This window comes from Peromyscus maniculatus, chromosome 6 (genome assembly GCF_049852395.1).
Source record: "Peromyscus maniculatus bairdii isolate BWxNUB_F1_BW_parent chromosome 6, HU_Pman_BW_mat_3.1, whole genome shotgun sequence".
NCBI classification, from domain to species: domain Eukaryota; kingdom Metazoa; phylum Chordata; class Mammalia; order Rodentia; family Cricetidae; genus Peromyscus; species Peromyscus maniculatus.
Window position 1 is genome coordinate 88,829,931 of NC_134857.1, and position 24,022 is coordinate 88,853,952.

At 50.1% G+C, this 24,022-nt stretch overlaps 2 protein-coding genes across 6 annotated transcripts in view; both read left to right on the forward strand.

Moving 5' to 3' along the window:
- Sort1 (sortilin 1) overlaps positions 1-4,052 on the forward strand; it is an 84,868-nt gene extending 80,816 nt beyond the window's left edge. For all 5 annotated transcript variants that reach the window (XM_076574819.1, XM_076574820.1, XM_076574821.1 and 2 more), the window contains one exon: positions 81-4,052. In XM_076574819.1, the coding sequence (XP_076430934.1) occupies positions 81-95 (15 nt within the window). In that variant the 3' untranslated portion in view covers positions 96-4,052. The remainder of the gene's footprint in view (positions 1-80) is intronic.
- Positions 4,053-6,883: 2,831 nt separating this feature from the next.
- On the forward strand, positions 6,884-22,124 carry Mybphl (myosin binding protein H like). Its single transcript, XM_006979473.4, has 9 exons — positions 6,884-7,139; positions 15,708-15,796; positions 16,335-16,530; positions 16,716-16,855; positions 17,009-17,168; positions 17,273-17,409; positions 19,078-19,264; positions 20,948-20,991; positions 22,038-22,124. The coding sequence occupies exons 1-8, from the start codon at positions 7,004-7,006 to the stop codon at positions 20,956-20,958; spliced, it is 1,056 nt and encodes a 351-aa protein (XP_006979535.2). The 5' UTR covers positions 6,884-7,003; the 3' UTR covers positions 20,959-20,991; positions 22,038-22,124.
- The last annotated feature ends 1,898 nt before the right edge of the window (positions 22,125-24,022 follow it).

Consider the following 24,022-nt stretch of genomic DNA (forward strand, 5'->3'; position numbering starts at 1 on the left):
TAAGCTGAGAAAGTTGTCGGTTGCTTTCAAAATAGATTCTTTTGATTTGTCAGTAACATAGCACGTGTCTTTCTCTTCAGGACCTCCTGGAATAGCTCTTCAGAGAAGCTGGGACTGAGCGTGGACGGAGCCACAGTACCTCCTACACTCCCAGAGGCTCTGACTTGGGGAAATAAATTTCCCATTGCGTCGGACCCAGCTCTGTTTCCGCTGCTTCCGTCCAAGCCCAAAGGACCTACACTAAAGAACGCAGGGTGGGGGTGGGGAACCCTAACTGATCCCACGGTTGGCCCCGGGGGTGGGGGGGGAGATTTTAAATTCTTTAACTTTTACTTTCACGTTTTGTCTTTTGTAAAAGTGTGGGCTTTAGGTTTCTGTTGCTTGGTTTGCGTGTTAAGGGGAATGAGATGGGATTCAAAGGGACTGTTTCACTGACCCCACCCTTGTGTGTTCTGTGTGGTGCCCACCCCAGGGCACCTGCCAACGCCACCATCAGCTCGACTCTCACATCATACCTGGTGCCGTCCCTGGGCTCTGCTGGCTGTGGGAAGGAGGCAGCCTCAGAGAAGGAAGCAGAGGGTGCGGTGACGGGCCAGCTTTCCTCCACGGGGGACAGCCCTGCCCAAAGCACACTGTGCATCAGCCCGGCTGCATCTCCCCTGGCCCCGCCTCCCCCTGCTGTGACCACAGGCCACAGTGATTTTTTCTGTTCCCGGTTAATTAGGCAATACCCTTGTTAATTGCCCTTTGGCAACTAACTTAACTGCGTGCTTCCAAGACCTTAAATCAGGAAAACTTACAGGGCAATATTTTTTTTTTTTTAACTTGTGGCAAGGAGGAGGGAGCGACAGAGAACTAGATCTAACTCCTATTAAAGACGAAACTCTGGCCGCCTCTGAGCTCTCTCGAGCTGTGCTTTGTGTGTACGCCGGTGGACCTGCTCAAGGACAGGATGCAGGCTTGGCCATCCTTTCCTGGAGTTCATGGTCGAGTGCACAGTGCAGCCCCGGGACTGACCGTCACAGCCTTCCATTTTCCTCATCACCCACTGTAAAGGCTCCGTGTTGAACGACTGCCATGGCTGTTTATTGCTTCCTCCTACATCGCTACTGTTCATAGAACCAGGACTAAGGATGTTTTCAGATTGGTGGACTTTTTAAAATTCAAAGCTATATCACCAGACCGTCCTTCTCACCCGTCCCATAGTTTCACTGATTATTTGCTGGCCCCACTGAAGGCACGCTTCTAGGTGATGCCACGCGTGATTACATCGCTTTCATGTTTTAAGGACGTTTTCTATCTGCTATTTTTCCAAATTAAATAAGTTATAGAATATGGTCCGTGCGTTTGGGGAGGCCATCTGGGAGTGGAAATAACGACCCCTTTTAATACAGCTTAATATTCGCCACACAGGGCGATGGTGTGAAAGGTCTCCGGTCTCCCTCTCCGCTTCGCTCATCCCAGCTCCTCCCAGTAATTAGGATTTGGACATTCTTGAGTAGATGCCATTTTGCTGCTACTTCATTGTGTGGCTAGACAGTCAGTAGAAAGTAAATGTGCCAAACTTTTGTCAGAAGGTACGAGCAGATGGCTAATTCCTCCCCAGAACGCACAGCAGCAGGAGAGAGGGAGGAAGTGGAGGAAGAGCCCTAGAGATGCTGAACTGCAGCTAAATGAGTCAGGGAACTTCTGTTAGAAGATGAAGTAAGGGACCGTTTCTGGGAGGAGAACTGATGTTTGTTAGAGCCAGAATGTGTGACTTTGTATGACTCTAAAATTTACAATAATTCCAAAGATACACCAGCTCATAATTTATCAGAGTTGCTGTCCACGCTCACCCCTTGTCAAAGGGGAGAGAGAGGCTGCCACCACGTGCTGTCCCCTCCCAGCACAGCCCAGCTGAGGTGGTCGCCCGCTGTTCTTGCCACAGAGCTCAGGAGCCAAAACCGAGTCAGTCGCCCAGGGTCTTCAGAACTCCGAGACGTGGTTATACAGGAAGGTGCCGAGTATTTGGAGTGGAGCTCCTTAGAGGTGACTTGCTGGATTCGAGGACAGATCAGTGGCATTTCTTTCAGAGCATTATTTTGGCCCTTTTTCTCTTTAGAAAACATTTTATTCCCCTGCTTCATGGCTGAAATAAAAATAAAAATAAAAAGCCATGGCAATCCGGAGTGGCCCCTCGCCCTTGGTGGATGGTCACTGTTGGGAGCACGGGAAGTAGGTCTTCCTCTCTACCCTTTGGCTTCTGGCTCTGGAGGCCTGAGCTCCCTACGGCCGCTCTCAGAATCAGTCACACTCACAAATATGCAACCCCAGTCAGAGGTTTAAGACTGTTAAGCTCTTTATAGCTTAAAAAAAAAAAAATCTAATTTGGTTTGTCCTGCTCAGCTTTGGAGCATCATTGGTGAACATACCATTTATCCTCAGCATTGTGGTGGCTGAGAGGATCGATTCTGGAGACTTGAGCAGTGGGATTTAGCATTGTTAGGTAGCTCAGACATATCAGATAGTCCATAGTGGCCTGAGTTTTGAATCCAAAGCATCCTTTTTGCTTGAGACCCTAGGGCCTTGGAGTTTTCCTGAGACCGGAAGCCAGGGCTGAATGTGCCTGGAATGGAACACTGCTCAGAGGAGCAGAGGCCTCTGGAGAGTGATGATGGCAGCTGCCCGGTGGGCTTAGGAGCTTGGTCATTGTCAGTCTTGACGGACCACTGAGCCTCAGAACCCACTGCCTCTGAGTCGTCATTCTGGTGTGCAGACCTGTGCTCTCGGGCTTACCTCCAGTCCCCCATCTGCCCACACTAGCTCCTCTCGGGCCGTGTAGTATTATGGGCCGCCCTCAGCTCCTTTGTTGGTCAGGCCTATACCATGGCTGGACACACTATACTGAACCATCCCTTCATCGGGATACCAGGATGCACAGGCGCACAGGGCCATTCCACCGCGCCCCACAATGAGAGGGCTGGCAGGCGTGGCATCACCTGTTTTATTGCTCTCATATAGGCAGAGAGTCTGTCTTTCCTCCAGCGCTCTGAAGGAGCATGCACGCTGGCAAAGGGTTCATCCACCTGTCGGCCCAGCCCTCTCGACTCCACAGTCAGCAGGGAGGCACAAAGATTGCAAAAATCAGATGCGATGCAGCTTCTCAATTTTCTATCACCTTCCTACCAGAGGGAGAAGTAATATTAACTTAAATGTCTTTTGGAACAAAACCAAAGTTTAAGATTTGCCATATGATGTACTGACAGGGAAGCCCAGAGCTGGCAAGCAAGTACCAGACTTCCATCGGCCAGTGCTTTGCCAGGTATGGGTTGCTGTGGAGTCAGTGAAACCACAGATGCAGGTTGATTTCCTGGTTCCATGCATTATAACAGTAAGAGTTGGAGCATTGACTTGAAATCGTCTTCAAGGACTTGCTGCGTGCACTTTTTCACACCGGTACATTCTTCTGCATCTGTTTATATGGAATAACACAAGCTGACCTGTACCTTTATATATATGTGTGTGTGTGTACATATATACATGTATAAACTGTATAGTGTACATGTTAATGATTTATCAGTATGGCCCGAATTTTTAATGCAGTTCTTACCCTCTGCATGCCCTCAGCTGTGGTCGGGTGACTTCTTGTCCCCTGGTGGTTCCGCCATTTCCTGGTGTTTTGAGCCTCCAAGGACGAGGGTTTGGGCTGCATTTTCTTTATCCTCATGCACAGAAATGCTCAGGGTCCCCACGTGCCTGTGGTCCTCTCCCCTATTGACTTTTGTTCCCTTTCTGAGCATGTGGCCCCTCCCCCCGGCTGTGAGGGGCAGCTGCCTTCCTGGGAAAGTGTAAAGCAGGATCGTGATCACCACTGCATGTACACAGAAAACTCCAGATTTCTGCCCCCTTGGGACAGAACATTGCATGTGTGAGGTGGGATTCTCAAGTTTCAAAGACCCGTGTCAATGATACAACAAAGCCAGACCCCAATAACGAAATCCCACAAAATGGAAATAAAACACAAAATTTCTTTAGCAGTGTGTAAATAAATCTGGATGTGTTTAACTTTGTACTGGCAATTTTCTGTATATTTGCAATATTTGGGTTAGAAATAAAACAGCCTGGACTTTGGTACCTCAACTTCTAAGATGAGTAAGCTACAGTTTCTTAGTGAGTTTTTCTAGCTTTCTACCTTCAAAAGTCAAAACTCCAGCAACCAGAGAAGCGCCAGTTAGATGCTTCTAGCTTGAAGCTAGTTAGCACACTATGAGCTGCAAAGGTGGTGGGTACTTTGAGGAAACGGGTGGCTTGCCCCTAGGTTTTCTAACGTCCTTGTCCCTTCATTTTCTCGATCTTGATGCTCGTCAGGATGTACGGGACCATCTCCCTTGTCACCTCCTGGAGTCCTACAGCCCACCACACACATCCTCTAGTGTCTGTTCCTACACTGCTGGACACAACCTACGGTTCCACTCCTGAATCGTGTGTCCCTGGGGGCGCTCCGTCACATGATCACTAAGAGGTCAGCCGTGGCAGTTCCCGTGTGCCCCACCTTCCCTCACTTCCCTCACAGTCCTTTAGTCTCAGGCTCGTTTACAAGTGTCGCCTGAAGGAGCTTCTTGCCCACCTGCCTTCAGCCACAGCCATCCCACATTACCGTGGGATAGTTTTCTTGTTTGTCCTGGAACTCACCCTGTAGACCAGGCTGGCCTCGAACTCAAAGAGATCCACCTGCCTCTGCCTCCCGAGTGCTGGGATTAAAGGTGTGCACCACCACCATCCGAGTGGGATAGCATTTTGAACCAGTATTTCCATTCAGTGCTCCCACATATTGCTCTGGAGATGTCAGGGACCAGGCCTTGTTCTTGAAGGGGCCACCCCTCAGGCAGGAGTTTTTACCCAAGGATGAAATCAGTAGTTCCGGGGATTCTAACATATTCTAAGACTGGGACCAGAAAGCCCAGGCTGCCCTACAATTGATGGTAATCCTACCTCTCCCTCCAGAGTGCTGGGATTACAAGTGAGAGCTACTGTGCCCAGCTTAGAACTGGACTTTCTAATGAGCAGACCTGAGGGGTCTCTATTCCTAAATTTAATTCTTTATACAATTTTCTACATATGAAGGACAAAAAAAAAAGGGCTAACACTACAGGCTTAAATTACTTTTTCCATAGAAACATGGATAAGTATGGAATAAAAAGGGTCTCCCTAGCCTTGAGAGAGCAGTCGGTAACATGCCTGCCACACAGAGGACTTGAGTTCAATCCTCAAGCCCATCTAACAATCCCATAGACAGACAGGAAGATTCCTGGAGCTCACTGGCCAGCCAGCCCAGCCTGATCAGCAGGCCCCAGGCCACAGCAGGAGACCTCTCAATAAACAATATGGGGCCGAAGAGATGGCTCAGTGGTTAGGATGCCTGCCACCAAGGCTTAACCCCCGTGGACTCAAAAGAGAAGGAGCCAATTGACTCCCAAACGTTGTCCTCTGACCTTCAAGTGTGGATGCAGCATGCAGATGGCTTAGCAGTTAAGAGCACTAACTACTCTATCTCTCAAAAGACCTGGGTTTGGATCCAGGCACCCACATGGCAACTCACTTAGTCCCAGAAGATCTGACACCCTCTCAGAAGCTCCAGGAATACACACGACGCAAAGACATCCGTGCAAAACACTGATACACATTAAGACAAAGGGACGTTTTAAAATAAATACAGGATTGCTGGCCCCTGAGTTAGGAAAAAGGCGATGTGATGGGAAACCAAATAATTTGGGCGGAGGGTACAACGTGAAGCAGAATGGTTGGATGCGCCTGGAAAATGAGCAGACTTCTGGGTGTAGCTAGCACTGAGTGTGGGCTGGCCATGAGCCTGTGTTTTTATTGTATCCCAGGCATTGCCCTGGCCTCAGCATCCCTTGTTACATAGACCTGAGGTGTAGAGCCATGAGCTGGTGGCCGAAGGGTACAGCCAGCTGTCACACATCCCTGTCCCCGGGAGCGTTCCTCCCTGTACTGGGCCACCTCTCACTTCATTTGTGCTTTATCTCATAGGAAGAGCCATTGACAGCTTTCACAGGGGGCAACGCTGGTCTGACCTAAAAATAGCTCCCACTTATCCAGGACTTAGTCAGCTACACTCTGCTAAGCACTTTAGAGAGATTACTTCTCTTAATCCTCATAACCCTATGGTTATTATTACCTCCATTTCACAAATGAAACCCAACTTATGAGAGGTTGGGGGTGGGGTGCTAGGGGAGGGCGGGTCTAGCAAGCACAAGGCCCTGGGTTCAAGCCCCAGCACACACACACACACACACACACACACACACACACACACACACACACACGGTGGGGGGGGGGGAGAGGGGTAGAGGAGAAGGTAGGAGACAAGTCCCAGAATACACATCAAACATACACAGAGGGGCAGACGGACTATGGGGTGTCACTAGTCACATATCTAGCTGATGACAGAGCTCAAGTGTAGCCAGCGTAGTCAGGCTGCAGTGGACTGACTGTCCTCACCCTTGCCCCGGCCTGCCCTTGGGGGCTGGGACAGCAAAACCCATGAAGGCCAAGGTGTGGAGACCTGCTCTTCGATGCGTGTGGGGGCAGCTAAAGGTGTGCCTGAGAGTTCACTGGTCTTGGGACCGTACGTCCTGTTGAATGAGCTGGAGGCCAGGAGCCGACGTGCTCACTCAGGCCTCCCACCGAAGACAGAAATCCCTCTCGTGTCCTCTGTGCCCCAGCTCTCCCCTCCCTCCTAATGTTGGAGGGGTGTCATCTCGCTCCCAAGATAACAGGGCCACCTCAGCCCCCCTCCTGTGGCTATTCTGGGCTGCTCTCTGATCCTCCTCTTCCCCTGGCCCCTACTTCACCCTTCAGTGGGAGTAAAGGTGGGTGGGGAAAAGCCAGCCCACTTACATAAGCCCGCGGCTGTGGACCCCAGGGAGACCAGCCTGGACAGCAGGTGCTCGGCCCCTCCCTCAGCAGCAACAAAGAAAATCTTCAGCTGGAGCCCAGCATGGAGACAGCCTCGTGCTCGCAGCGGCAGGTGGAAGCAGCTGCTGCCCCAGCGGATGCGGATGCGGCAGGACCCGGGGCTTCACGTCCACGGGAGGCAGACTGCCCCTCGCAGCAGCTCCTGCCCTCTATTGAAGGTGACCTATGGCAGCCGGTGAGGGTGGGGGGTGCTGAGTAGTGTGGGAGGGGAGAACTTCCTACTGCCTTGAATATACTTTAGGGGTCCGCCCACCCCTGTGTGCAGACTTGGGGTAACGCAGGGATGCATATTCATGGGAGCCCTCACGCTCCTCAAACTGTGACTCGCTACTCAAGTCTCTCTGTTGTGGTTTTGCTCTTTGGCTGAAAAGTCAGTGAATGATGTGGTGCTTTACAGTGACTAGCAATGATCTGTTTATATTTTTACCATCAAAAACAGTCACAGGTCCTGGGAGGACCCAGTTGGGAAAGCAACGGGGTGGGAGGATGGGGGTAAGATAACCAGCATCTTTAGTGGAAGGGTGGTTCCCAAACCATGGCTATGAGGAGGCTGAGTATCTTGGATGGCATGATACGTGGCCTCTGCCTGGGTCAAGCCACAGCATCAGGACCTACCTAATGGCCCACCCTAGCTCACCTGGCCATGGCCTCTCAAAGTCAGAGCTCTGTGGAAGTAGAGCCTTTTAGAGAGAAGTACTCCATTTCTACTTTCTGCTTGGTGCCTGCTCCAGCCCCATCACCCTCTACCTGCCCCAGTACCAACTGTCCTGGCTGACTGAGCCCCCCGCCCCCCCCCCCCCAGCTGACCAGGGAAACTGCTGGGAGCCGAATCAAAGCGTGTCTCCAACCGCACCGGGGTCTGCAGACCCAGGACGTGAGAAATGACCCTCCCCTTCTTTGTGACAGTCTTTAAAAGCAGCGCTGTGGCTAAACATTTAGCCCAACAAAGGCCCAGTGTTATCTCCATTGACTTTGCAGAAGATTTGAAGACCACTCACAAGGAACGCATGAACTCCCAGGAAGCGAAGAGGTAGGAGAAAAAAAAAAAAAAAAAAAAAAAAAAAAAAAAAAAAAAAGACATTCTAGACAGGCAGGCCAAGTCCCAGGCTCCTTTCCCAGGGTGACCTTTAGCACCGCCGTGACCTTGGACAAGTCAATTTAACTGCTCCGTTTCAGTTTCTTCTCTGAAAAATGACTTTAAAGGTCTCCCAAGCAGGGCAGTTAGAAGGATCGCCGAGGTGACCCGATTGGCGTTGGAAGAGGCTACACCAACATGGGAACATTTCCAAGAGAGAGATGACAACCAAGTTCTGTCTCCAAATAGGGCCCAAAAGCGCCGCTGCCCGCTCTTCACCCTAAAGAAGCTCCTCATAGGAGCCGCCCGAATGTCCAGGGCAGGGCTGGTGGAGTTTATCTCACTCAAGAAGAGCATGCTAGGATGAGACGGGGCCAGAAACCCAGTTTCTTCCCCTAAAAGGCCAAGAGAAATCAGGGGCAGAGGAGATAGAGAGCCAGAACTACGGGCTCCCTGACGCTCCTGGTCTCCACTCTGCAGAGCACAGACCCATCTCAAACCAGGGTTTACCACCTTCTGCTCAGGGCACTGTGGGCAGCTCACTCTGGCAATCCCTGCCCACCCAACCCAGGTCCAGCCAGAAGCCCCATCCTCCTGTGCACACCCTGTGTGCTGCAGGCCTCAGGGCCACAGCTGGTGACTCAACACAGAGGTGAGTGACCGTAAGGACAGCCTCTGACCCACTGCAAAGCCTGTGTGCGTCCGTCTGTCAGCTTCTTGAAAGGCGATAACACGCGTTCAGATCTTAGCTCTATCCTGCCACCATAGAGGAGTCAGGACACCTCTCTGAGCCTTCATGGTCTCCTCTGTAGACGGAGAAAGCTGAATTCGAGCAACATCCTGCCCCTTTGATATCTGTGCCCCCCTAACCCCGCCCGGAAACCTGATAAAAAGCTATGGATTCCCAACCCTGGGAAGATCAACCAAAAAAAGTTCCATAAGTTCGCAGAGTCTCTGAAGCCCATCTACCAATCTTGAAGGATGCCTGGAACAGGACCTATGACTCCTAAGTTCTCTGAGCGTTCCAAAGACTGTCTGCCTCCTAACACCGCCTGTTCCTCATAGAGGGCACAGGGTCTGAGGGGTGACGCAGAGATCGTGTGAGAGCAGGCCAGGCCAGGCGGGCAGAAATTCATTGGCGCAATCACAACTGACCAATAAGGGGCTTGCAGTCCAGCTACACGGCCAAATCAGCAGGACGACCCGGGTGGTATCGGCACCATTTATCCTCCGCGCCCCACCGAGGTGGTGGGTCCAGGAGTCAAAACCGGAAGGAGCCGAAGGGGAGGCCAGGAAAGGCACACCCTTGAGTTGGAGAAGCCCTGAGACAGAGAAGGTCAGCTGCTGATTTCAACAGAGTTGCTCCGAGCAGCTGCGGCCCTGCATCCCATCTGAACCTCCCAGTGTCTCCCAGGCACGGGAGCTGATCTCACGCCGCGGAGGAGTCAGCCTGTCTACGTGCTCCCCTTCCTCACCCTACAAACATTGACTTCCTCACCTATGATCTTCACGCTAGACGGTGTCCTAGCAGTATCCAGTTACAAAACTAAACAAAGTGAGTTAGAACGATGCCTTCAAGGGATATTCTCATAGAAGGAAAGAGACAAGTGAAAGATAGTGAGGGTCAGAGGGTGCCAAAAAGTAACTACCACAGGGAAGGAGGCCAAGTGCCGGAGGAAGAGGGAGGCAAACTTCATGTTCCAAACAGATGATAAGCAAAGGCCTTCCAAACAGGATGATTTGAGCCGCAATATCGTAGACATAAGTGGACTATTTTTTCGGTAGACAGAACAAGTGCAAAGGTCCTGGGGCAGGAATGTACTTTATGGGTTGGGCCACAGTAAGGGAGGACGGCGGGGCAGAGAGTTAGTTATCAAGCCACAGCACTGTGAAGGACAGATTGATTCTGGGACGATGGGCGGCCAGCGCAGGGGTGTGAATGAGGACTGACATGATCAAATGCGGGATTTAGGGATTTTTCTAGGTACTGTGTTAAGAAAAGACGGTGGGTGCTTCTTAGACACTAGGGGGATCATCTGCTGGTGAGAAAGGGGCAGCTGACAGTGAGCTGAGGCCATGGGACAGAACTGTCAGGATCATCAGGAATGTTGGTAGTGGTATAAGCCTTTAATACCAAGCACTTGGGAGACAGAGGCAGGTTGATCTCTGTGAGTTCAAAACCAGCCTGGTCTATATAAGTGAGGCTCTGTCTCAAAAAAAAAAAAAAAAAATTATCAAAGTCCATGGGGAAGCAGCATCATAATAGTCAAATCAGCATATTTTTAATTGCTTATATAACCAATCCCATTTTAATAGATCATTTACATATTGCTAGTCACACTTCACATTTGGATTCTCACAGGCTGAGGGAATTCATGGAAGGGAGGGACTATGATGTCACTTTTTTGGGGGGGGATTTTGAGACAGGGTTTCTCTGTGTAGCTTGATGTCACCTTTCTAAGGTGTCCCATCTCATACATACATCACTTTATTTGTCAAGGACTCCATACGCGTATACATTGTGTTTTGACGTCAAGTCAGCAAAGCTTTTGTCTTCTCCTGCATGCTTGTCCGGGCAGACACAGACACTGTGTGGGTGGAAGGCTTAGTTAATTAGGATTAGTCTCTGCCAAGAGGGTGTGATGAAGTGAGAGAGGCCTGAAGGACCGGGGTGATTACGCCAGAAAGTGGGTGTTATGACCGTGAACTCCAGCCTGCTGGGGAAGAGTGGGACAGGCAATAAGGGATGGGTGCCACGGAGGCCGGGGTGGGGGCTGGGGGGATGGCGACCTGCCTCAGCGGCACGACAGAACTGCAGTATGGCAGCATTGAGGAGGAGAGGCAAATGGAGAGCCTGCATCCGTCAGGGGCTGCCGGCTCAAGAAACAAGTCCCCCTGGAGAACAGCGTGAGCTGACTCCTAGTGCAGGACTGGAAATAAGTGTCCCCATTAGGTAGCTCATTCTCCACAAAGCAATTTAGGGACACTGGCCATTTTCCTATGGGGGCTTTGCCACTTGAGGGGGCCCTATGGTCATCTGCCTACAGATAGGAGTGGGGGCGCACAGAAAAGTCACCTGTTACCAGCTCTGGCACTGAAGCATTTCCACACTTTCTACTTATACTTCCTTGGAGAGAATTAGGATCTCGTCTACAGCAGCGGCCACTGGAGACTGTCCCTGGTGTGACAGCCACTGCCCAGATGTACTGTGACATCAGGTAACCTCAGAGTTGGTGGTCAAGGAGCTTGTCTTTGTTAGGGGTGTGGAGTGAGTGCAGCACCCTCCAGATCATGGAAAGGTGGCAGTTTCTGGGTCTAGGGAATGACCACAGGATCCAGTGGCTGATATTGAATCGGTGAGAGTGTCAGGTCCAAACGAAACTCTGAGCAAATGGCTAACTGCGGTTCCTATTAGCATACCTGGGGGGTACCATAGCAGACATGCCGTGTCTGCTGGCCTCCAGGCTCACTCAGTACCTGTGGCTCCTCTCGGCTTTTGTCACCCCACCCTCAGCTCCCTACTGGCAACTTCTCCAGCTCCTGGGCCCCTCTTCCTCCAGCTTCTCATCCCTATATAACCCTGCCAATTCGGCCATGCTCTCTCTTGGTCCTCTCTTTTTCTCGGTCTTCCTCTCATGGCCGAGTTCAGTCTGCTGGTCATGTTCAGTCCACCACTTTCTCCCGCTGCTCCACACTCTTCTGGATGCCTCTGGCTATACTCTTCCTCCTAGCTACAATAAAGACCTTCCCCTTTAACCATATCTCAGAGCTACCATGGCCTCACTTCACATATCTGGTGCTGAAACCCCCACTTTATACAGCGAGCCAGGGGGTGAGAAGACCTGCAGGGGTTAGAAGGACGGACACTGGAATTACCAGGCCTTCTGAGTGAGCAGTGTTGACAGGGGCAGTGAGCAGGGGCCAAAGCCACCAACTATGAGAACAAGGGATGAGGGGTCTTCATCACAGAGAACCATTATTTCTGTTTCTATATCCTTTCGGTTTTCCTGATCCTGCTTTCACTGTCTTCAAGGAGGTGACACTGTTGGCCTTTACAAGGAGGTGTTTCCAAGGTCTACCCATTCTTTTCCAACCACATTCTACCAAACAGGTTTCTAAGGCTACACCTTGGGTAGCAGCAAACGTTTCTCTAAGAAAGTCTGGTGCTTACTTCTCAAATCGCTGGCAATATTTACTTTCAAATCCACAGATGGCTTGAACTTTCTGCCCTTGTTTTGGTAAGCACTTATTCACACAGGCGTATGTTTATGTTTGTATGCATTTCCACATGCGTGCATACACACTTACAAATCTACACATTTGCGCGCGCGCACGCGCGCGCGCACACACACACACACACACACACGCCACTCTCCAATGCATCTGCACTTTTCTTCTCTCTACAGGTCATAGTTAGTAGCAGTGTATGAATCATACAATCTCAGGAGAGTGCTAGAGGAAAATCTCTGACCACATAGAAGAAAATTATGAGCGGATATGGCCAATTATTTCCTATGAGAATAGGGAAAAAATGAGCATGAACTTCAGCAGTTTAAAATTGGGGTAGATAGTAGATCTTAGGACTCAGAATAAATTACATTTTTGAGACTTAGACAACATTCTATTGGAGAAAAAAAAAATGCTGAGACCAACCCAGCTCAGAGATCAATGTTTCCCAAGGGAAATTTCAAAATGCTTTCCCCCCAGGAATACAAGGGGAGAAAACCAAACTGTGGCCATCGGTCCTGGCCTAAGAACACTGAGGCTCTGTGTTAGCTCTGCCTTAGAGCTCTGGGTTCTGAGTCATGTTGCTCCCTGACATCTGAGGAGGAAAAGCCCTTGGGTATGATGGGGAAACCTCCCCAAGGTCAGTCCAATTTACACCTCACTTGACTGGAGGTGTGAAGAGAGATGTCTCCAAGGAGCCCTCAGTTAACATTCTGAGCAAAGAGTCAGGTTGCTGACCAGGTTGAATTTGGGAGGTGACAGAACTCTGCTGACAGGCACCTCTGGCTGCCAGACCCTCTCTCCTAACCAGCATGTGGTCACTCTCAAGGCCTTCTGCGGCTCTTCCCTGGGGAGACTCCTCATCCATTCCTCCAGAAAGTCAGGGACACCCTGATGACTTCATGGTCATCCTGTCAGAGGCTCCCTTAAAGAGCATCAGGGAGGGAGACCCTCCCCTCCCTCAGCATCTCCACTGTGGCCTCCTTCCTCTGTCTGTCCCAGTGGGCTCCCCTTGAGACCTCAAAGGCTGCTCCGGAAATCCTCCCAGCTCTGCACTGCTTTTTCTCTCTAGTGTGGCTGAAAGAAAGCTACCATTTTCCGAGAAATTTTGTAAGAAATAAGAAATGCCAGGGAGAAACAGACATCAGTAGAAGTCCAGACCTGATTCTTGAGCTGAAACCTTGACGAAGTAGGGCTCAGTTAATGTGTCTCTCAGCATGAAGCCTGATTCCTATCCCCCTCAATTCAACCCTTCTTGGTCCCTGACCCTAACCAACCTTCTGCCTCCCTTCCTCCCCCTCTTCCTGAGTCACTGGAAGTCATAGCAGACCCTGACTCAGGCACCTTGGTCTAGGGAGACACGATGAGGGCGGGAGACTGGATGGAGGGGCTATGCTTAGAAAATGGGTCCTTTGGACGTCTGATCCCAGCTAGGGAGGCAGGAGTCCTGGGTGCCAGGCACAACTCCACTCCTAGCCTGGAGCTCAGCAAATCAGTGTCTCTCTGAGCCTCCCCTCTCCAGTTCACTAAGATCCTTTTAACTCGGATACCCTGTAGACAGCACAGGGACAGAGGAGCCTGTTCCTTGGAAGTGTGAAAAGTTATTTCCTTGCCCGACAATGGAAAACCAAGGTCAAGATGAGTTTTTTTTTTTTTTTAACCTTTTTCAATTATTTCCCTCCTTTAAAAAGGGAAAAAAAAAATTCTCTCACATCTGCCTTGCTCAGCCCCTTGGCTACTTGCCAAGATGGCCACAGGAAAGGAATGCATCATACAACACTTCTGTTGTTCCTACCCACCCACCCCCACCTCCTACCTCCCCACCCCCCTTCACCCCCCCACCCCCCACCCCCACCCCCTGCCACCAAAGTCAGCAGAGAGCAGACCAAGCAGGGTCACTGGGAGTCTGGGCGCCATGCCTGCCCTGTTCTTACTGAGAACACTCATGTCCACTTAGCACACAGCTTCCAGAGGGTACAGACCAAATCAGGTCCAACCCAGGGGAGAACAGCAAAGTAAGGGAACCAGATAAAGGAAATGGTCACAGCAAGTGTTTTGTATTTGTCTTAACTTCTAAAGACAAGTGGTGTGAGAGCATGATGAGGAGGTAGTCTACAAATGGAGGCATACAAAGAACACAGTCGGACCTCTGTCTACTTTCTCTTAACTCTCTCCATTTGAAGGGTTGCTTTACACAGTGTATGCATTTAAGCTGTTCAGTCTATAAGCAAATATGCTCATGTCGGGATGAATGCACAGGAATGTACTCTCGGGGAAATGTGGACTATCAGCGAACTTGGAATGCCTTGTCAAACACTCATGCCACAGGAATGTACCAGGGCTGGAATTTCTTCAACTCTAGGAATAAATTTTGGCAGGGAGTCTTGGGTTGTCGTGGGAACTGAGGCGATATCACAGTCTACTTAAGATAAAAGCCCTTGAGAAAAGAGGAAACAGCAACCCTGGAAAGGTAGGAGGAAAAAGTGGTCCTCAAGTGAGCCAGGTGGGATGTCTGCACATCCACAGTCAAGGTAACCCACAGCATCCTCCCGAGAACAGGACATCCAGGCTCCAAACCCCACAATCCCCTGAGCACCTCTCGCCTGCATCCTGGAAGGCAACAAAAAATATCTAATCTCCCAGAGCTTACTGGCACATGCCTGGAGAGCAGGGGCGAGTAAGGAATGGCCCCAATCTCCGAGTTTGCTTGTACAAAATGATCCACTACCGAGGGGAAGAGCAGCACACAGTGCTGGCAGCAGGGTGGATGTGAAGAGGGGGACCCAGACGCTGGCTCCCCTGGGATGACTTCAGCACCGCCTCCAAGGGAGGACAGGGTGTTGACACTCTGCAGAGCAGAGAGCCTTCTCTCAAGGCCTGCACCCAACTGGGGGATGATTCTCTCTGACAGCAATGTTATGACAGACCAAGCAAAAACCACTGAAAAGACGAGCTGGGGAGACCGAAGGGTCTGCACATGGAAAAGACCAAACTCACATAGATGCAAAGCGGGTGGCTGAGAGTTACAAATCAAAACAAGCAGTGGGTTCAGAGCCCAGGTTTTCGGGGAAGTCTCACCACACCGTCCATCCAGCCTCACCTCCTGGGTGCTAAGGTCATAGGTGGGCACCACCACATCCAGCTCCATGTTCCTTCTAGAGACGTTAGCTTTAGCCTTTCCTGGGGCTCCTCAGCTCCCCAAATCTCAGCACAACAATGGGAAAGGCATTAATGGTTTAATGACAGAACACTAGAATGACTGAGATGGCTGGGTTTGATCCCCAGCACAATGGAAGGGTCTAGAACAGTCCCTCTGATAGGGACTTAATCTGACAGTCACCTGGGCCACTAACCCCAGAGTACTATTGGAGGCAGCACCCTCTTTCTCTGAGCATCCATTTCCTATTCTCTTTCTATCACTCAGAGCACCCCAAGATCTGGCTACCTCGGGCCCTGAGGCAGACTTACATCCGGAAGGTTGGGGACACAGTGAATCTGCTAATCCCATTCCAGGTGATCACATCAGCCCCATGTTGGGGACCAGGTCAAGGTTTGACTTGGAAACAGAACTAGGACTGAGGCAGTCTTTCTGGCCTTAAATGAGAGAGGACCCACAGTACCAGAAGTCTGAGGCCAGATCACCACCTTCCAACACTCCCAAGGTTGGGTTTCGCTAGGACAGATATGTCCCATGAAAGGAGGTAAGGCTAAGCCAGGCCCTGCAGTCTGCAGAGGTCTGGGGGCCCTCAGTTTTAGAGGGTTCTTAGGAGTTTGGGCAGCTACCTAGCTACCCTAGGTATCCATGAAAGACTCAAAGCCAGCTCCCCCGTCTCTTGAGACTACCCTGAAAGGAAGGAGTTCCCTGGAGAAGTCTACAAAAAACAAACAAACAAACCTCTAGCTTAAGGAATACAACTCCATGTCAAGATACCCTGTGGGTCTGGGGTACAGGAGGAGAGGAGGAGAGGAGGAGAGAGGGAGAGAAAGAGAGAGGAAGAGAGGGGACATATAAGCCTCTTGGGGATGCTCAAGCCTTATCCCCACTGCTCAGGGCAAACCCAAACCTCAGATCACCTGGACTCACAATGGCTCTGCCCTGGACAACAGCCGTGTGAGTGTGCGGAATGGGGAGCAGGACTCCATCCTTTTCATCAGAGAAGCCCGGCGTGCTGATTCAGGATGCTACCAACTCTGTGTGCGGCTTGGTGGCCTGCAGGCCACTGCCACCATCAATATCCTGGTGATCGGTAAGTTTGGGTGATGGAAGAGGTGGTCTCTGGGACCTCTGGGCTGACCAGGAGCCCATCCCAGAGAGTCTCTGGCAAGGCGGCAGGCCATGGGAGGGGTCAGAGAAAGGAGCCAGGGTCCTCTCTAAGTGAGGTCAACACATGTGGGTGGCACGGTGCCCACTGCCATGGCTTTGCCCTTCCAGAGAAGCCAGGTCCTCCTCAGAGCATTAAGTTGGTGGATGTCTGGGGCTCCAACGCTACTCTGGAATGGACACCTCCACAAGATACGGGCAATACGGCACTCCTGGGATACACGGTGCAGAAGGCTGACAGAAAGTCTGGGGTGAGGCCCATCTGGGAAGCGGGGAGGGAGGCAGGCATTCTAGAATGATCTTCTGGCAGCTCCACATGGGGTGAGATTAAAAAAAAAAAAAGAAAGAAAGGAACCCCCAAAGCCTTGGTGTCTCACACATGACATCTCCTGGGGACCCCACAGCTGTGGTTCACGGTCCTGGAGCGTTATCACCGCACCAGCTGCGTCGTCTCCGGCCTCATCGTTGGCAACTCCTATGCCTTCCGTGTCTTTGCCGAGAACCAGTGTGGGCTCAGCGAAAAAGCTCCGGTCACGGCTGACCTCGCCCACATCCAGAAGGCAGGTAAGGAAGCCGAGACCAGGGGCTGACAAGACTTAGGAAAAAACGGAACTGAAGCAGGACAAGGCTCTCGGATGCCACATCATGCTTCCTCTTGGTACCCACAGCTACTGTTTACAAGACCAAGGGGTTTGCCCAGCGGGACCTCTCAGAAGCCCCCAGGTTCACCCAGCCTCTGGCAGACTGCTCTACCATCACTGGCTACGACACGCAGCTCTTCTGCTGTGTGCGCGCCTCCCCCCGGGTGAGTGGGGAGCGTGGGGGACGGGGGTGTCCTGAGCTGCTTCCTGCTGCGGTCTCGTCCTAACCTGAGGGATGTCACGGGACATTCTAATTGAACATCTGCTGCCAGAGGGACCATCTGCCTCCCCAACAGCAGGTTACTTGGGAACTGTCAGGGTGTCTGTAATTCAAGATGGATGGACGTAAATGATGTTTCCTTTGAGTGTGGGGTCCTCATGCACAAAGACATCACTTCCAGCTAGTTATCTGGCAGAAGAGTCTGATTCCCACTGGCTTCCCTTTATTCACCCCTCGTGACTTGTCTGCGCAGAGCTACACACACACACACACACACACACACACACACACGCTGCTCTGCATGCAACCTGGTCTTTGTACTCCACACCCGTAGCAGCCTTTACCAAGTACCTTGGGTTACAAGTACAGGTCAACTGTGTGGAGATAACATCTTAGAAGGGGAATTGTGATAAAACCACCCTAGAGCCGGGCGGTGGTGGCTCACGCCTTTAATCCCAGCACTCGGGAGGCAGAGCCAGGTGGATCTCTGTGAGTTCGAGGCCAGCCTGGGCTACCAAGTGAGTCCCAGGAAAGGCGCAAAGCTACACAGAGAAACCCTGTCTCGAAAAACCAAAAAAAAAACAAAACAAAAAAAAAAAAAAACCACCCTAGAAACCACTTCCGAAAACAGACAGGACAGAAGCCACTCATAAACAGTGGGGATAGGATATGAATGGATCACAATACGTACATAAAAAAAAAAAAATGGAGACCCTGAGCTGGCAGGATGGCTCAGTGGGTAAAGGTGCCTGCTCCCAAGCCTGACCACCTGAGTTTGATCTCTGGGACCCACATGGTGGAAAGAGAGAACAGCTGTAAGTTTTCCTCTGACCTCCACACATGCATTATGGCACCAGTGTACCCTTCAGCCTCTCCACATACACACAAATGTTATTTAAAAACATTTTTGAGACAGGGTTTCTCTGTGTAGCCTTGGCTGACCTGGAACTCGCTCTGTAGACCAGGTTGGCCTGGAACTCATAGATCCATCTGTCTCTGCCTCCCAACTGCTGGGATTAAAGGTGTGTGCCATCACTGCCCAGCTTTAAAATATATATTTTTTGTGTATCTATATTATATATAATTATATACGTGTGTATATTTATGTGTATAAACATGTATGTATATATATATATACACACACATATACATTTTTAAGTAGAGCCCTTGCGGTAATGCATACCTTTAGCCCCAGAACTACAGAGGCAGAGGAAGAGGGATCTCTGTGAGTCTGAAGCCAGCCGAGCCTAGTCTACATAGGGAGAACAGCCAAGGTTACATAGGGATACCCTATCTCAAAAAAAAAATTTTTTTAATTTAAAAAGTAGACCTTGATGCCCAGTCATAATACATGATGGCTCCTTGAGCAATTTTTTCCAAGTCAGGGACATTTGTTGGAGTGGACTAGGGTTCAGTCACTATATTCAGACACAAAACGGGGCTCAGCCACTGCTGAAGGTACTGAGAGGGGAGTCCAATCCCACAGCATCCGGGGCAGGGAGACTTGCAGACAGCCATCATCTGCAGCCTTGAGGGCAGAGTCCCAGACACGGAGCATGGAGAGGAAGACTGACTCTTACAATCTCTGCCACCCCTCGTCTTCCTCTTCCAGCCCAAGATCATCTGGCTCAAGAACAAGATGGATCTCCAAGGCAACCCCAAGTACAGAGCCCTCAGTCACCTGGGGATCTGCTCCCTGGAGATCCGCAAGCCTAGCCCCTTTGATGGAGGCATCTATACCTGCAAGGCCATCAATGCCCTGGGAGAGGCATCCGTGGACTGTCGGGTGGACGTTAAAGGTAAAGATGGAGAGTTAGTGCCAGTGTCTCCTCCTTCCACCATCCAAGAACGACACAAGCTGAGATGGAAAAGGTCCCTGCTTTGTATCTGTTACCCGTTGCCGTGACCAAATACCCAACAAGAAACAACTTGAGGAAAGACCTATTTGGCTCATGGCTTGAGGGCACAGTCTGTCAGGGCAGGGAAGACCACAATAGGGCAGGGGTGGATCTCCGTAGCAGCAGGAGGAACATGAGACTGCTTCCTCACATCTGGACACATCAGGAGGCAGGGAGAGATGGATGCTGATGTTCATCAGTGTTTTCCTTTTGCCTTTTTGTTCAGGCTCCAACCTGTGTGATGTCACTCATGTTTGGGGCAGGTCTTCCCTCCTTAGTTAAAACTCTCTGGGAACACCCTCACAGATGTGCCTAGAGATGATCTCCTAGGTAACTAAATCCAGTCAAGAGAGCATGACCATTAACCATCACAACGACTGGGGCCTCCGTGTGGCTGTCACCATTAAAGATGTACTAGGAGGGGCTGGAGAGATGGCTCAGAGGTTAAGAACACTGGATGTTCTTCCAGAGGTCCTGAGTTCAATTCCCAGCAACCACATGGTGGCTCAAAACCATCTACAATGAGATCTGATGTCCTCTTCTGGCCTGCAGGCATGCATGCAGGCAGAACACTGTATACATAATAAATAAATAAATCTTAAAAAAAAAATAAATAATGCCGGGCGGTGGTGGCGCACGCCTTTAATCCCAGCAGTTGAGAGGCAGAGCCAGGTGGATCTCTGTGAGTTCGAGGCCAGCCTGGGCTACCAAGTGAGTTCCAGGAAAGGCGCAAAGCTACACAGAGAAACCCTGTCTCAAAAAAAAAATAAATAAATAAATAAAATAAATAAATAAATAAATAAATCTTTTTTTTTAAAAAAAAAAAAGATGCACTAGGAGCCCATCACCCAAGATCACCCAACAATTCATCTCTGTCCATCGCAAACAACTCAATAGTGTAGGAAGAATCACTATTTCCTTTTTTTTAAGGACAAGTGTGAAGCGTCAGAGGTTAACTATTTTGCCAGTGGCAGTTAGCACTCTAGAAGCAAGAGCCCAAGGCCCCTCGCTCAGATCCCTGTTCTTCAAGCCCTGTGATCTTTTGTCCCAGCCCATAACGCTGCAGAGGCTTGTTGGTTTTATTCTGCTTTCCCCTCTGGCTTGTTTAGGTAGCACTGCACTCCCCTCCTGCCTGAGATACCCACTCATTTGTCAGACTCCCCATCACTGAACCTAGCATATTACTGGGTTTGGGAGGGGGGTATTTTTTTAATTATTATCTTTCCTTAGTCTTCAGAATCTCATACCTATATACCTATATATACCTATACATAGCAAAATGATATTATCCCAGCACATTATTTTGTAATTTTATAGATTTGTCTTCCAATAAACCATAAGCTGGGTGAGACCGTTGTCCCCAGTGTCCAGCCTAGTGCTGACACACAGAAGGCCGTAGCTAAGTGTTTGTTGCATGAATCATGAATGAGTGGGCCTTTATATATCCTGTTCTCTACGTATGGACTCCCTAGCTAGCATCACGGTCACCGCTAAAGCTAAGTAGGACATCCATTCCCAATGCTCTGAGAGGTTTTCCAGAGATGTCGGCAATGCTAACATTGAGAAATGTCTGCACTTTTGTAGCTCCTCATTAAGGCTGCCCTATGAAGACAGGAAATTCAAGGAAGGTAAGGAAGGAGGGAAATGATGTCTCAATGGATTATTTCATGCTTGTGGCGAATGCTGCTGAGTTTGGGATGGATGTAAGCCTTTCAACCATGTGCCCCTGGTGACTTTTTTTTTTCAATTCTAACACTGTCAGCTCTTTGGAGGGAACAGCTAGAAATAAAGTCTATTTTTGTCAGATTCTGTGCATTTCCACTCAGGTCAATGATAGGGAAGAACCCTAGTAATCCTTGGAGAATGTAAGCTTCTACCCAATCAGGGGTTCTGTGGGAAGAGCTGGGTGGGGACTGTAAGAGAAAGAGACCAGAGTCTCCACCGGCACAGACCCTCACTGTAGGTAGGAACAGTTCTGCTAAATCTTTCTACCTCACTATCATAGGCAGGGTAAGAAACAAAGCAGCTTGTCCATATTCTTTTAAATTTTATGCATTTCTTCCTGTTCAACAGAAGAAAATCATTTTTGTTAAATGTCAACAGTAATTTAACATTTGGGTATGTGGTTTCCAAGCCGCTTATCACTGGCAAAGGGCCGCTTGGATCATTATCTAGAATGTGGTAGCTGCTTCAAATTCCCCATCATTCACAGGGGAAATGCTGTGTCTATAAACTGATGGGTAAGGTGAAAAAAAAGCCCATGAGAGAATGAGAGACCTAGCTCCCAACATTTCCCTCTGACTTTCAGCTCCTGGCTGAAAAAAAAAACTGAGCATGGATTCGATCCCCCAAGCCATTTATTTAAGCCCATCAATGATACATAACAAATGAAAACCCTACGGGCTGCATTAGACGCACAAACTCGCCTCAGGAGAGCTTCCCCTGCCAGCTGGCTTGTGGACATTTTTCTCCTTCCCCGCCCTCTCTATCGATACCACATTGTGTCAGTGTTGATCTTTCCTGTCCTTGGCTCCCTCTGTCTCCCAGAAGCAGTGCGTGGTGGGCAGTCAATCTATAGCACGGGATCCAGGGACCATGAAGGGAGATGGTCTCAGCACATCCTGGATGTGCTCTGTTTGCCAGGTATGATGGATAACACACCCTCTCTTTGCAGGGCCTCCTGGGAGCACGACTCTGACAAGACTGTTCTCAAGGAGCCTTAGCTGGCTTGGCCTAATCTAAATAAAGATAGAGATCCTCAATTCTTGGTATGTCCTTTTTCTGAGCCTTTCTACACAGGGAAACCATATGAAGGTTGCAGTCCTTCAACCAGACTAGATGATCCCAGAGCCCTACGATTCCTCTTTTTCTTCTGTTCTTTCATATCCACACACTCTATCTTACAGAAGTGGTCCCCCTCCCCTGCCCGTCTCCTTTTTGAGACAGGGTTTTATAAATTCCAGCCTGGCCTTGAACTCTATATGTAGGTTGAACTTCTGATCCTCCTGCCTCCACTTCCTGAGTGCTGGGATTACAGGCCTAAGACTCCAGTTTATGGGACCTTAGGGACTGAATTCAGGACTTCATGCAAGCTAGCTAGGCAAGCGCTCTACAGAATGAGCCACACCTATGCACCGAGGCTTCTGACTCTGTCATTTACCCAAGGCCCTTTGTCACAGAACTGAATTCAGTTCCACACAGCAGGAGGCACTGGAAAGAGATGAAGATGGCTTGCTGTCTTCCTCCACCGGTTTCCTTCCTAAACTGGTGTAAGGGGATGCACACCTATTACAAAGCACCAAGCAGCCCAACGCAGAGCCCCAAAGACCCGAGCCCTGGGAGGTTGCGCCTCCTGCTTTTATTTGTGCGCATGCGTATAACAAGTCATATATTGAAGATATTCTGCGAAGGGATCTGTAAGAGATGACAACAGTCCATGTGTCCCGTCCCCCCCCCCATTCCTATGTGCCCACTGGACTCATCTCACCAAGAGCCACACACTCAGGACTGCAGAGACGGCTCAGCAGTTCAGAGCACTGGCTGCTCTTGCAGAGGGCCTGGCTTCAGTTCCCAGCACCCACACAGTGGTTCACCACCACCTGTAACTTCAGTTCCAGCAGGTCAAATGCCCTCTGCTGACCTGCATAGGAACCAGCACACACGTGTACACATACATACATGCAGGCACTTACACATACACAGAGAGGAAAATAAAATCTTTTTTTTTTTTTTTTTTTAAGATCCTCAATTCAAGATTCTCCTACCTGGATCTCTCAAGTGCTGGGATGGCAGGCACGCAGCACTACCATGCCCAGCTCCTAAGCCAGTACTTTCTGAAGTGGCCTGTTACATACTCGATAACTGAGGCCACCGTGTTACAGAACAGACCATTGTAGCTCGGTGGCGGAGCACTAAACTTCAACAGCTGCCTTGGTTTCCCTCAGCATTTTTTTAAATGATGTATATATTTGCATTGGTGTTTACCTACATGTGCATCTGTGTAAGGGTGCTGGATCCCCTGGAAGTGGAATTACAGTTGTAAGCTGTCATGGGGGTGCTGGGAATTGAACTCAGGTCCTCTGGAAGAGCAGCCAGTGCTCTTAACTGCTGAGCCACCTCTCCAGCCCCTCCCTTCAGCATTAAGGCCCTGATCAAGTGAGCATCCTCCTGAGAGGCCCTAGAGAAGTCTGCCTTGTCCTGTCAATCTAAGCCCGCACTGTGGATGGGTAACTGTGAGAGTCAGCCCCGGAGAGTGTCAGCAGAAGGACAGGGTTCTTATCAGCTCACAGGGCCCTCTCTACCGGTGCCTGAAGCTGCCTTCTGTCCCTGCGGTGCCCTGGGTTCCCAAGATCCTTAGTGAATAGGTAGAGGGAGCGAGAGAAAGCAAGAGCAAGAAGCGGGTGTGGGGGGGGGGGGAGAGACGTGTGTGCAAGCATGCACTTAAACAGCCTTCTGTGCATCAGGAACCAACGAAGTGATGCCTTTCTTTTAATCTTCGTGTTACAAATAAGAAGGTTAAGTTCAAAACCCCTCAGGTCATGGTCTGGTGGTGAGTGGCAGAGCCAGGGTTTGACTGCAGGCCCTCCCCATTTTCCCTCACCTATTTTACTCCAAGTCTGGTTGGAAACATGGGCTTAAAAAAGAAAAAATTTCCGGGGT

What these genes read in the sequence shown, in the direction of transcription:
- Mybphl (XM_006979473.4), top strand. Translation starts at nt 7,004, where the DNA reads ATGGAGACAGCCTCGTGCTCGCAGCGGCAGGTGGAAGCAGCTGCTGCC. An exon ending in AGGCTGACAGAAAGTCTGGG is followed by an intron (nt 16,856 to 17,008) that starts GTGAGGCCCATC and finishes GGGACCCCACAG; the next exon opens with CTGTGGTTCACGGTCCTGGA. An exon ending in GTGTGCGCGCCTCCCCCCGG is followed by an intron (nt 17,410 to 19,077) that starts GTGAGTGGGGAG and finishes TTCCTCTTCCAG; the next exon opens with CCCAAGATCATCTGGCTCAA.